The following is a 14,046-nucleotide window of genomic DNA, read 5'->3' as shown; positions in this document are numbered from 1 at the left end:
TGAAGAGTCTATTACAAACCGCTTCGCAAAGAACTCTTTTGTAAAGCGAAGGATCCCTTCCTTTTTCATGAATCGTATGCGTGAATTCGGGATTTCTTAAGATGGTATTAGCTCACAATCCGTCGGTACGCTTTCGCTTTCTGATGTCCCAGGACGTCGAAATTCGGTTGACAGCCTACCGCTAGAGGGCGCGCAACTGCCCACGGAGATTCCACCCGCACTGCGCAGCCTCAGTCCAGGGGTGGGCGGGAATCCCCTTACGGACGTCCGTGACGTCACCGGAGGGCGCGGCCCGTGGGTGTGGGCGGGGCCTTCCCTTCAGCGACGGGCGGGGCCCGGCCGAACCCCCTCTAACAGTTGAAGTGGGTTGCGAGTGGGAGGCGGCGGCTGGTCCTCAGCGGTGTTTGGGAAGATGGCGCCTCCGGTGACGGACCGGGGGCTGAAGAGCATCGTGTGGCAGAGTGAGTGCGGTGGGACAGGGGCTGAGAGAGGGAAGGCCAGGAGGCCGCGGCGCCGGGCCCTGCTTTCCTGCCCCAGACCAGCAGTCTCTTGGGGAGCCGCCACGGGCACTCGTTGCTTTGGCTCCCACGTCCATGTTAGCACTTCTTCCTTCTTTCCTTCCCAGCCCTCGTTCTGGCAGCACCGACGATGGGCGGGGTGCGGGAGGACGCGGCCTTCTCGCAGGCGTCCGGCACCCTCTGGGCTGGCTCGGCCGGGCTCTGGCCCCGAAACCCCGCCCTGCGTGAGCGGTCCTGGGCCCGGCTTTTCCGCCCGCGGCCCCTGCGCGGTTCCTCGCTTGCGCTGCCTCCGGGGCCCCACCAGTCGGCGATGTCTCTCCACCCGAGACAGTCTGAGCGCTGTTTCTCTATCCCACCCCTCCCCTTCTCCCCACGCTTGAGTTTTCCAAGACTGCTTACTCTGCTTATTCGTCTTAGTATCAGCGAGAGTTTTACTAACCGTACTTTACAATGCTTGTCCTTTAAAAACACAAAAAGAAAACCTCACTGTTAAACAAACCCTTCTTCCCTTCTAGAAGAACCCACTTTCTAAAGAGTTCTTGAGAAGGGACCATCGGCATGATTAAATCTCGGGGCCAATCTGCACCTTCACCTCTTCCTTTCCACTCTCGGAGCCACTCCCTTCTGCTAGGACTGTATTATAATACTTACTGGTTACTGATATTCTGCCATTGTGCTGTATCATCTACGACTTTCATAAATATCACTCCACACCTAGGTCTGCCAGCTTAGAGAAGGAATGAAACCGCCAAGAACCAAACAGGAAGAACCATCATTGTTTGGCATTGCTGGGCTCAAAGTAATTATAGTCTAGTAGTGGAAAGGGGTAACATCTAATTAGTATTTCTGGCTCCAGCTTGTTGAGCAAGGAACAGAAATAGTGACTGAGTTAACAAAATTATGGGAGTCACAGAGTTCCTGTGTAAAATTAAAACTCCAAATCGGTAACTGGCATACTGCTTAACATACTAAAAACAAGGGTATAAATAGAAGGGGAAAAAAGTTATGAAAATTTTTTTAATTGGATAATTGTAAGGTTAGCATTTTGTTTTTCAGAATTTACATGGGTCCCTTTTAAGGTTTGGTAATATTTTAAAATCACAGTGGCATTTAAATACATTTATTTGAAAATGGATAATGAATTGTGTTGTATAATTTCCAAGATGGTGCTTAACATCAGCATTTATCAGAAAAAAAAGGTTAATGATAGTAACCTCGGTATTGATAGCATGGAAACTAGGCAAGAGGGAGCGTTTACAGGTAACAAAATTTCCGTCTTGTGCTGTTAACTTGAGGTAGCACCAGGATACCTACATGGAGCGTAAGATAAAGAAGAGGGGACACTGAATGGAAGGAAGTGTTATACAGATTAAAAAATAGTTCTTCGAATTTTTGTGGAAATAGGAACATAACTTAAAGATAAGATGATATTCATTCAGCACTTAGTTTAATTAAAGTAGAGAGAGAAAGGGAAGTGGGAGCCTCTGAGTTCTGTTAGCAAAAGGTGAGAAAGTCTGAAAGAAATGATGGAGGAATCTCCTCAGGGAGAATCATATATTTGGGAAAAGGTTTTGCTAGGTTGAAGGTAGTATAGTTAGGTCAGGTTAGAAAGATAAATAACTTAACCTTCAATTTACCTGTAAAGTAGGGAGAAAGGAACTAATATTTTTTGAACATAACTCTGTGCCAGGCACTATTCTTTACAAATATCAAAACAATAAGAATTATTATCTCTTTAACAGATGTTAAAGTTGATACACCTATTATCATAGCTGCATAATTCTTAATAGACAAAAAGTCAAAAACAACCCAAATGTCCATGGACTGGTGAATGGATAAATAACATGTGGTTATGTCCATACAATGAGATATTATTGGGCAATAAAAAAGAAGGAAGTACTGAAACATGCTACAGTATTTTTTTTTTTTTTTTTTTTTTTACGGTACGCGGGCCTCTCACTGTTGTGGCCTCTCCTGTTGCAGAGCACAGGCTCCGGACGCGCAGGCTCAGCAGCCATTACTCACGGGCCCAGCCGCTCTGCGGCATGTGGGATCTTCCCAGACCGGGGCATGAACCCGTGTCCCCTGCATCGGCAGGCGGACTCTCAACCACTGCGCTACCACGGAAGCCTATGCTATAGTATTGATGATCCTTGGAAACATTATGCCAAATGAAAAGAAGCCAGTTGTAAAGAACCACATATTGTATGACTCCATTCATATTAAATGTCCAGAATAGGCAAATCTATAGAGATTAGTAGAAAATAGATTCGTGTTTTTTAATTTATTTTATTTTTGGCTGTGTTGGGTCTTCATTGCTATGTGTGGGCTTTCTCTAGTTGCAGTGAGCGGGGGCTACTCTTGGTTGCCGTGTGAGGGCTTCTTGTTGGAGTGGCTTCTCTTGTTGCGGAACACGGGCTCTAGGCGCACGGGCTTCAGTAGTCGTGGTGCGTGGGCTCAGCAGCCATGGCTCACGGGCCCAGTGGCTCCGCGGCATGTGGGATCTTCCCGGACTGGGGCACGAACCCGCGTGCCCTGCATCGGCAAGCGGACTCTCAACCACTGCGCCACCAGGGAAGCCCGGCAGGAGGATTCTTAACCACTGCACCACCAGGGACGCCCTCTTCTAGAGCTTTAAATTCCAAACAGGCCCTGGCAGAATGCAATGGATAATAATGCTTGTGAAAAGTAAACAGTGGGGAAAAGAAAACAGTAGATCAGTTTTGTAATTTTCCCCCATTATTCAATAAATATTATTGAATTCCTAGGGGAATACAGCAATAGAAGGCAGGCAAGTTCCCAGCCTTCTTGAATCTTGCATTCAAGTGTGGAATAATAGAAAATAAGTATATAAACAAAGAATAAACATGATTATTTCAGTCTGTGATATCTATATATAGAAAGGGACTGTTGTAGGTAGGTGGATCAGGAAAAGTTTCTCTGAGTAGGTGACATTTGAGCTGAGGCCTAAAACATGAGAAGGAATCAGCCTTTAGGGACCACATTAAAACCTCTTTTAAAAATTTAATATTTGAATGCAAAGGGCTACATTTATTTACAAAACTAATTCCCATACTTAAAATCAGTAAAAGTTTCTAGTGCTTGGTATTGCTCATTTGCCACTTTTTGCTACCGGGGGGGGAATGGTAATAAAAATATCACTGATAAAAGATTTTAAATAAAAATTTGATGAACTTTATTTGAAAAACACACAGCAAAACAATAGTAATTAAATCGACCATAAAGCAAGTTGAAGCCACCTACGACATTTTTTTCCTTATTCAGTATAGCCTATTTTCTTTCTTGTCTATAAACAATAGTCTAATGTCTGTAATTCACCTTGTATATTTTAGAGGAAATGTTAGAGAAAATGAACCTAGTAAAATTACAAATAAAAGTAATCAGAATGTATTTATCTGAGCCAATTCTTTGCACATTAAATCATAAGCTTTTTGGGGTTTTTTTTCACATTTTTCTTCTAGTTCTTATATAGCTTCAGATATATTTTTTATTATTTGTCATTTTGTGACTTCCTTTTTTTAAACAGTTAACATTAACATAACTTTTTCCTCCTCCTTTGAAATCTTTGTAATTAACAATTTTAATCATTCTTTTTTTTTTTTTTTTTTTTTTTTTTTGGGTACACGGGCCTCTCACTGTTGTGGCCTCTCCCGTTGCGGAGCACACGCAGGCTCAGCGGCCATGGCTCATGGGCCTAGCCGCTCCACAGCATGTGGGATCGTCCCTGACCGGGGCACGAACCCGTGGCCCCTGCATCGGCAGGCGGACTCTCAACCACTGCGCCACCAGGGAAGCCCTAATCATTCTTAAATACCTTGATGTGGCAAAAAAGTTTGATAACAGAAAAGACTGTAAAATAAAATTAATCTTCATCCCTACCCAGACCCCAGACTCCTTTGCCAGAGACAACCACTCAGGTTTCTTATAAATTCCTTGAGAACTTATTTATGCCAATATAGGCAGGTATAAAATGTATTTTTTTGTTTTTTGTTTTGATCAATTATCTTTGTTTTATGTCTTTTTTCATTCTGGTCACTTCTTTAAGTTTATCTTGTTGAGAAAAATTCTCTTCTTTTACTTTTTGGATATTTGCAGAGTCATGTATTCTTTTAAATCAGTATTTATTGACTACCCTGTGCCGCCCACTATTCTAGGTGCATACTCCTTGACCTCCTGGAGTTTACAATTCAGTGGGAGGAGACAGGTACATAGGTACTAAGTGCTATATTAGCAGCATGAAGAAGTTTCATGGGAGAAGAGAAGAAAAAGGAATTATTTCCTCTCTGCGAGTGGATCAGGGGAGACTCCAAATAGGAGGTAACAGTGAAAGGTGGTAGGATTTTGCCAGACAGGGAAATCTGAGCCAAGACCCAAAGATGTGAAAGTATGTGATTGTTTATGGAAGAGGGAATAATTCCTTTTGTCTGAGTACAGAGTATTTGTTGCAAGAAATAGGGGGATGAAGACTAAAAGGTAGGTTGGAGCTAAATTGTTCAGACATGCTGTAGCAGTGGTGAGCTACTAAAGCTGAAAGGTTTTTTTTCCTCCTTCTCAAACAGCAGTCATCAGCATTTTGGGGACTTACTAGAACAGTGCTGAAAGGAAGTCATTTTCTTGTTCCTAAAGTTTTCATTAAGTATAATGCTAGTGTAAAGTGCACTAATGCTAAATGTGCAGATGGATACATTAAAAAAAAATTTTTTTTATTGGGGTATAGTTGATTTACAATACTGTGTTAGTTTCAGGCGTACAGCAAAGTGAATCAGTTGTACATATATGTATATACACTCTTTTGTTTTTAGATTCTTTTCCCATATAGGTCATTACAGAATATTGAGTAGAGTTCCCTGTGCTATACAGTAGGTCCTTATTAGTTAGTTATTAGTCCTTATTTAGTTTTGGCTGCATTGGATCTTCGTTGCTGCGCATGGGGTTTCTCTAGTTGTGGCGAGTAGGGGCTACTCTTTGTTGTGGTGCGCAGGCTTCTCATTGTGGTGGCTTCTCTTGTGGAGCACAGGCTCTAGGTGCACAGGCTTCAGTAGTTGTGGCTCACGGGCTCTAGAGCACAGGCTCAGTCATTGTGGCACATGGGCTTAGTTGCTCCACGGCATGTGGGATCTTCCTGGACCAGGGCTCGAACCCGTATCCCCTGCATTGGCAGGCAGATTCTTAACCATTGTGCCACCAGGGAAGTCCTAGATGGATAAATTTTTATTCATGTAACTACCACCTAGATTGAGGTATGGAATGTTTCTAAGCACCCCATAACTCTTCCAACGCCAAATTCCACCCTTTACCCCAGAGTAACTACTGTTCTGACTTACATTGCCATCAAGCAATTTTATAGCAGTGGCTTTTTACCTTTCCACCCTTACGTTTAAGAAAGGAACACTTTAGACTGCTTGTTGGGTTTTTAAAAAATATTTATTTATTTGGCTGTGCCGGGTCTTGGTTGCGGTACTCGGGGTCTCTGTTGCCACATGCAGGATCTTTTTAGTTGCAGCATGTGGGGTCTAGTTCCCTGACCAGGGATGGAACCCAGGCCCCCTGCATTGGGAGCATGGATTCTTAACCACTGGACCACAAGGGAAGTCCCCCTTCAGACTTTTAATTATAAAGTATTTGTTTGAAGAATAAATATAGAATTTACTAAATTTCTACCTAGAAATAATTGCTTTAATATTTGCCTTTGTATATATTTAGGTGGTCTTATACTAGTCCAGTTTTCATATTGTTCATATTTCATAAATTTTTTTTAAGATTTTTTTGATGTGGACCATTTTTTTAAAGTCTTTATTGAATTTGTTACAATATTGCTTCTGTTTTATGTTTTTTGGTTTTTTGGCACGAGGCATGTGGGATCTTAGCTCCCCACCCAGGGATCGAACCCACACCCCCTGCATTGGAAGGCAAAGTTTTAACCACTGGACCACCAGGGAAGTCCCGTTTCATAAAATTTTTAAATAATAAACCTTGAAAGCTCTAAGTGGTCTTTCCCATGAACGGGTCAATCTGTTTTTTGTTTTTAATTTATTTATTTTTATTTTTGGCTGAGTTGGGTGTTTGTTGCTGTGCGCAGGCTTTCTCTAGTTGTGGTGAGCGGAGGCTACTCTTTTTTGCAGTGCTCAGGCTTCTTATTGCGGTGTCTTCTCTTGTTGCGGAGCATGGGCTCTAGGCGTGCGGGCTTCAGTAGTTGTGGCTCGCGTGGGGTCTAGAGTGCAGGCTCAGTAGTTGTGGTGCACTGGCTTAGTTGCTCTGTGGCATGTGGGATCTTCCCGGACCAGGGCTCAAACATGTGTCCCCTGCATTGGCAAGTGGATTCTTAACCACTGTGCTACCAGGGAAGCGCAGGTCACTCTGTTTTTATTCAACTAGTAATGAGTATTACTTTTACCTCTGCCCCAGGCCCCTGGGATTACCTATAAAGATTCTTACCTGTTCATTTCCTGTTTTCCAGACAAATCAGTTTTTCTTGCATATTTATCAGGTTTATTAGTTTCTCTGTGATTAAAGATAGTTGTACAAGTATACCTTGGCATTGCTGATGCTATACACTACTTTGTTAGTTCTTTTATTTTTCCTTTCAGTGTTTTCACATCCTCTTTGGTGTTACAGTTTTAAATACATTTCCTTTTATATATAGGAGAAACAGAAGGAGCAAAGATAGAGTAATTGGTATTAATAGGTCATTAATTGGGGACCATCTGGACTGGTGGAAGATTAATTTAGAGATTAGGTGGAGGCCAGTTGATGGAGGATGTTGAATAGTAAGAGTCTAGATTTTATTCTAGGTAGGTAACAGTGAGCATTTGAGAGAATTTTGAGGTGGGTATTGATATAACAGGGCTGTGCTTCAGGAAGATGACTCTGACAACAGTGTGAAAAATGGATTGGAAAAGGTAAAGGGCTTGGAGGTAGAAAGCAGGAAATCCAAACAGGAGATTATTGCAGTAGTTCAGTGAGAGATGATGAGAATCAAGGCAATGCTGGTGACAGCGGCAGTCACCAGAAAGAACAGTCAGTACAGCCTAATGATTAGAAAATGGAGGAAAGAGGAAATAGCTGATGATTATGACTAAGAAAATGACAATAGGGCTTCCCTGGTGGCGCAGTGGTTGAGAGTCCGCCTGCCGATGCAGGGGACACGGGTTCGTGCCCCGGTCCAGGAAGATCCCACGTGCTGCGGAGCGGCTGGGCCAGTGAGCCATGGCTGCTGAGCCTGCACGTCCGGAGCCTGTGCTCCGCAACGGGAGAGGCCACAACAGTGAGAGGCCCGCGTACCGCAAAAAAAAAAAAGAAAATGACAATAAAACTCATAGAAATGGAGAAGTCTAGAGCAGTTTTTAGGGCATTTAATCTTAATTTGAGGCACATAGGTGCTTAAACCTGTATTGTGTAATGGAAAGAAGTCCAAGGAGAGATGAGGATTTGTGGAAAATTGAAGGATTCCTGGGGGTTGAGGGAAATAAGGAGAAGTTAGTCAAAGAGAACAAACATCCAGTTAGGAGATGAGTAAGTTCTGGGGATCTAATGCACAGCATTGTGATTATAGATAACAGTACTGTACTGTATAATTGCAATTTGCTAAGAGAGTAGATCTTAAACGTTCTCACCTCAAAAAAGAAATGGTAATTATGTGAGGTGATGGAGGTGTAAACTAACACTACAGAGGTAATTATATTGCAGTATATGTGTATCAGATCAACACATTGTATACCTTAAAGTTACAAAATGTTATATGTTAATTATATCTCAATAAAGTTGGGGGGAAAATTAAAAGAGATCTGTTAGAGGATACTTTGATGATGAGTATGGTCTCTGAGGAAGCGTATAGAACAAGCAGAGCAAAAGTGAGAGAATTGACTCTTGGGATGTATCCATATTTAGGGTGCAAGAGAAATGGATTATAAGGTTAAATATTTCTCATTAATAATTAGAGGAAATACCTTTTTAGTTCTGTCATATTAGTTGATGTGATTTCCTTTGACTCCTCCAAACACATTTTACCTGTAACCACATCACTTTTCATGGATGCCCCTAATCTCTGTCCACAAAACTAGTTATCTCTTTATCATTTTTGAGATGCTAACACTGACTGGCTTGGTATCCTCAGATTCTAAGGTATCCTCAGATTCTAGTTAGAAATAACGGCAAGCCACATATGTTACTTAAAGTTTTCTGATAGCCAAATCAAAAAAAAAAGGTAAAAAACATGAAATTAATTTTTAAAATATATTTTGTTTAAATTGATCTATCCAAAATGTTATCATTGAAACATGTAAATAACATACAAAATGATATTTTAAATTTCTTTTTGTACCAAGTCTTTGAAATCTGGTGTGTATTTTATACTTGCAGGACATCCCAGTTCAGGCTAACCACATTTCAAGTGCTCAGTAGCCACATGTGACTAGTTTCTGCCATATGTGACAGTGCAGTTTCTAAGGTGGTAAAGACTGGAATGAGTTCGGCTAGGGAGCTGTTCAGTCTGCTCCATCATAAATTCCATGAGCATTCATTTCTAAGAGAAAGACATAAATTCGGCAAAAATCAGCAAAATGTCTTTGATTTTCAGCTTGTTTTAGGTATACAGGAATAAAGCAAGCTTAGAAAGGGAAGTACCATAATGTTTCAGTGCCTCAGTGCTACTTGAGGAAATCCTTCCTCTTTGCCTGTAGAGTACCAGAATCCACTACTTTAGGCTTAAATTATGGTTAAATACTTCAGGCTTTTCCCATAAATCTATATAACATCATAATCTTCCCAGAAACATGTATAAGCCTCTTAATATCTTAACACTTCCACACCTTCTCAATCACAATAAAACCTTTCAGATCACAATTCTTATGATGAGTGTCAGTAACCCTTATTAAATATACCCTCTGCTTGGACATGTCATTTTTTAACATGGTGCCAAAAACTTGTTGGTAAATTTCCAAAAGCATTAACTTAAATATAAATTAAGAAATAGAAAAGTTTAAACGAATTATATAAGTATCTCATTATCAAGAATTAATGGGGCTTCCCTGGTGGTGCAGTTGTTAAGAATCCACCCGCCAGTGCAGGGGACACAGGTTCAAGCCCTGGTCCGGGAAGATCCCACAGACCGCAGAGCAACTAAGCCCATGCACCACAACTACTGAGCCCGTGCCCCACAACAAGAAGCCAACGCAATGAGAAGCCCGCGCACTGCAACGAAGAGTAGCCCCAGCTCGCCGCAACTAGAGAAAGCCCGTGTGCAGCAACAAAGACCCAACACAGCCAAAAATAAAAGTAAACAAAATAAATAAATTTAAAAAAAAGAATTAATGATAAACAAGAGTTACTGTAATTTACATTTAATTTTATTTTATGTGTTACTACAGTTTTCAAAATTAACTGAGAATTAATAAAACATTAAATGTGGGAAATTTTTATCTTACAAAGTAGAATAACAGGTATTTGTGTGAATTGCCTCTGTGTATTTTATTTAGTAATTTAAAATATATGTTTACATTAATTTTGAAAATCATTGCAAGGAACGCATTAATAAATATTTACTGATTATAAATAAATTCTGAATATTTGTATCCTAATGCTGTGACACATTTTTGAAAATTGTAAATCAGGAAGAAACTTACTTATCTAGTTTTGATTGTCAGATGTAATTTAGCAATGGGCCAGTTAGGGCTATTCCTGTGGGTTTTTTGTTTTTGTTTTGTCCAGGCCATGGTGGCATGTGGGATCTTAGTTCCCCAGCCAGGGATCGAACCTTGCCCCATAACAGTGGAAGTGCAGTCTTAACCACTGGACCACCAGGGAAGTCCCAGTTTCTTGTTTTCATCTTGTTTACTTAGGATTTAAGTAAATAGGAAAAACCAAGTGAGCTAATACTTTCAGAAATATTTTCCAGATATGTTTATATAATTAAATATGTTAGCCTTTTTAAAAATTTTATTTATTTATTTATTTTTGGCTGCATTGGGTCTTTGCTGCTGCGCGCAGGCTTTTCTCTAGTTGCATTGAGTGGGGGCTACTCTTCATTGTGGTGCACAGGCTTCTCATTGTGGTGGCTTCTCTTGCTAAGGAGCGCGAGCTTTAGGTGCACTGGCTTCAGTAGTTGTGGCTCATGGGCTCTAGAGCGCAGGCTCAGTAGTTGTGACGCACGGGCTTTTTGCTCGACAGCATGTGGGATCTTCCCAGACCAGGGCTCAAACCCATGTCCCCTGCCATTGGCAGGTGGATTCTTAACCACTGCGCCACCAGGGAAGTCCCTAGCCTTTTTAATAATATTCTTATTCTCAAAGATTAAAAATATATTACAGTTTAAATGTACCATATAGGTTATGTATTAAAGAGAACTGGATTTTTACTTCGAGTTTAACATGTGAATGTGCTTTTTATGTAGCTGAGCAATTCCAGTTGATATTTCCCCAGCCATCTTGGACCTTTTGAGTAGTTATTCTGACTGTTGATTAAAATTCCTAAATAGTTCCCTTTTTCTTTGCAGAGATAAAAGCAACAGTGTTTGATGACTGCAAGAAAGAAGGCGAATGGAAGGTAGAATTTGCATACTCACATAGAATTTGCATGAAGCTAGAAGCCTTTATTGAAGACTTCTATATATTTTACTTATTATACTTCTATAAAAGTATAGAGTCTAGAACCATACTGCTTGTGTTCACATCCTAGCTTTACCTCCTATTAGCTGTGGCTTCTTGAACAAATTACTTGACATCTCTGTGCCTGTTTCCTTATCGATAAAATGGGGATGGAAGTACTTCATAGGGTAGTTGTAAATATTAAATGAATTAATCCATGTAAAATGCTTAAAATGGTGCCTAGAACAATTATAATTCTACAAGTGGCATTTTATAATTTTAAGAAAATTTGATGATAACATACATTTAAAATGAGCAAGTTCTCTGCTTCAAAATGAAAATATTTCTATTTGCCTACTTATGTATAATATCATGTGTCCGTACATTGAGGAAATAAATTTCTAGGTCATGCAAGTTAAATGAATTGAGATAATTTTGCCCACTGTCCTAATATTTTAATTTTATATTATAAAAAGTTTATAAGTTTGAGTAGGTTTAATGCATTAAATTCTGTCTTTTGTGAATTCTTGGCAGTCAAATGCTGATAGTATTTCTTAATTTATATTCATTTTAAGATAATGCTTCTAGATGAATTTACCACTAAGCTTTTGGCATCGTGTTGCAAAATGACAGATCTTCTAGCAGAGGGTATAACTGGTAAGTGTTACAAATACTCATCATGAAAAACTTTTCTTATTATGATTGGGAGAGTTTGAAGTATTAATAAATTTTAGTAATTGTGTTTCTCAGGGGGTTATGTTTTATTTTTTTAGTAATTCTAGCCATAATAATTACACTGGACATTATTTTCTTTGTGAATCTTCAGAATAACCTCTGTAAGTCAGAGTTTTTTCCCTCAGCTGAGACATATAATTAAGCACCCCTAACCAAGACTAAGTTGCCTTATTGAGTTTGTTCTTCAAATTTTTTATTCTTATGTATTTGTTACAGTTTTGTATGCTGATGCACTAGGTTTACCTTAGTATTTTGATGAATGTTTGTGGTTTTCATGTATTGTTTTTAAATGAATAGTAAGATTTATGTCATAAAATCAACTTTTGTACATATTTACAAGTGTATACGTTTCTCTTTATTACCTAGAAATGAGACTATTAATTGTAAATTTAAATCAGCTTTCGTGTGGGATTATGGGAAAAAAAATCACACTACCACAGTTGCTGTCTTCCACTGGGCAGGATTGTGTTAATGAGTTTTTAATTTCTCTTACATTTTGGAGAGAATACCAATATCTTGTACCATTCCTAATCATATCATCATCTATATAACTCATCATCCTTTAACTCATCTATTTAAATTTGCCTTCATAACAGCCCTTTAAAGACAGATATTAATACCCTGATTTGTAAAGTGAAAACTGGGACTCAAAGTCAAATATATTTCTTTTATATTTTGGATTCTAGTATAATATCTGTATCCTCTGTCACTCCTAACTTGTGAGGTTCAAAAGTACACCCAGTATTCAAGAAAGTGTGAGCATTGTGTAGAATGAGAGGATTACCTAAAAAATTTAGCAATGTTTACTTTTTGATATTTATTTATTTATTTTTACAACTTTTTGATATTTATTAATAAAATAATCTTTTATTGTTGATTACATATTCAGTTTGTGGTCTTTATGACTTTCAGTAGAAAATTAAGCTCTGAACTAGAAATTAGAAGATTAAAGCCTTGATTTTTCTACTAACTAGATAAGTGTAATATTGATTAAGCTACTTAAGTTTTGTTACATTCCCAGAGTCTCTCTGATGTGCAGTTAGAGAACCATTTGATAATATGTGTACAGCACTATGAAGCTACAGAACCATTTTGCACTGTAAGGAGGTTTTATTGAATTTTTATAGACCATTGTTTTTTACTGTGTGTTCAGTGTTGATTGATATTGTTCAAGGAAAGGACTCTGTGGCCACGTTAGTTTGGGAAACTGCATTAACAAAGCTAACCAGTTTTCTTTAGGACTTTTTTGGAGTTTTTTATATGCTAGCAGATAATGTGGATCCCCTGTGAATAGGTATAGTATTCAGTTTTCTAAACTTATTTGACCACAGAAGCCTTTTTTGGGAAGTATTATATAGGACTGTATATCATGGAGCGTATTGCTGTGGATTGTTCTCAATATCCTCCAGTCACCTAGGTTTGCTCTGATTTAATCATAATCATATCTACTAACTTGAACATGGCACATTTCTTTTGAGTTCCACATCAGCTCACCTGCATTGGCCGTTCAGTGATCAGACTTTCTGTCTACGTTCAGATCATTTGTGAAAATATTCAGTGTGTCTTGGAACTTTTAAAAAACATGAGAAAAAAATACACGTGTGATGCTACCTCAGTGTCTCCACTAAAGTCAAGTAAAAACCTTTAAAAAAAAAATAGACTTGGAATTAGATTATTCATTTGTCACTATTATAGGAATAATCATAAAAACCTTTCCTTTTTTATCATTTAATAGCTATCCACTTTTCAGTGAATTGAAGAAGTGGCACTTTCTGCTATTGATAACCAGACATTTCAGAATCTTTTCAAAGTCTGTGTTCTAAATCATATTACAACATGTTAACATGTATGTTACTCTCCAAACATAATACATAGTATGTACAGCATAAGATGACTGTAAGACACTTTATTTTGGGCACTAAGCAATAAAAGTAAATTAACACAGATTTAACCATAATCTTTTAAAGGTGAAATTACAATTGTTGGGAGTGGAGATAAAAATAAAATTAACTATTTCCTTGGAAATCTTATTTGATATCCTCTCTAACAGAAGCTATGATAAACCTATACTATACTAGTATAAATTTAGGGATGAGAAAATGAATCATCGTATTTAAAAGAGAAGTCCAACGGTAGCCTTCCTTGCATGTCAGATTAATGTTTTAAATTCTTTCTAGGCCCTTTGCCAGCGT

At 38.9% G+C, this 14,046-nt stretch overlaps 1 protein-coding gene across 3 annotated transcripts in view; it reads left to right on the top strand.

Annotated features, from left to right (window-relative positions):
• Positions 1 to 307: 307 nt before the first annotated feature.
• The window catches only part of STXBP3 (syntaxin binding protein 3), a 54,314-nt gene continuing 40,575 nt past the window's right edge, over positions 308 to 14,046 (top strand). Inside the window, exons 1-4 of one of the 3 annotated variants that reach the window (XR_012334162.1) lie at positions 357 to 461; positions 9,578 to 9,812; positions 11,029 to 11,078; positions 11,695 to 11,776. Coding sequence is in view for 2 of the 3 variants with exons in the window: in XM_073810129.1 (XP_073666230.1) it covers positions 9,713 to 9,812; positions 11,029 to 11,078; positions 11,695 to 11,776 (232 nt within the window). In the remaining variant the exon portion in view is untranslated. Of the gene's footprint in view, positions 462 to 9,577; positions 9,813 to 11,028; positions 11,079 to 11,694; positions 11,777 to 14,046 lie in introns of those variants that run through there. The other 2 variants (XM_019919744.3, XM_073810129.1) reach the window with 2 other exon arrangements.

This window comes from Tursiops truncatus, chromosome 1, assembly GCF_011762595.2.
Source record: "Tursiops truncatus isolate mTurTru1 chromosome 1, mTurTru1.mat.Y, whole genome shotgun sequence".
In the NCBI taxonomy this organism is placed as follows: domain Eukaryota; kingdom Metazoa; phylum Chordata; class Mammalia; order Artiodactyla; family Delphinidae; genus Tursiops; species Tursiops truncatus.
Note: the sequence above shows the minus strand (reverse complement) of the source record. Positions and strands in the feature narration are given on the sequence as shown.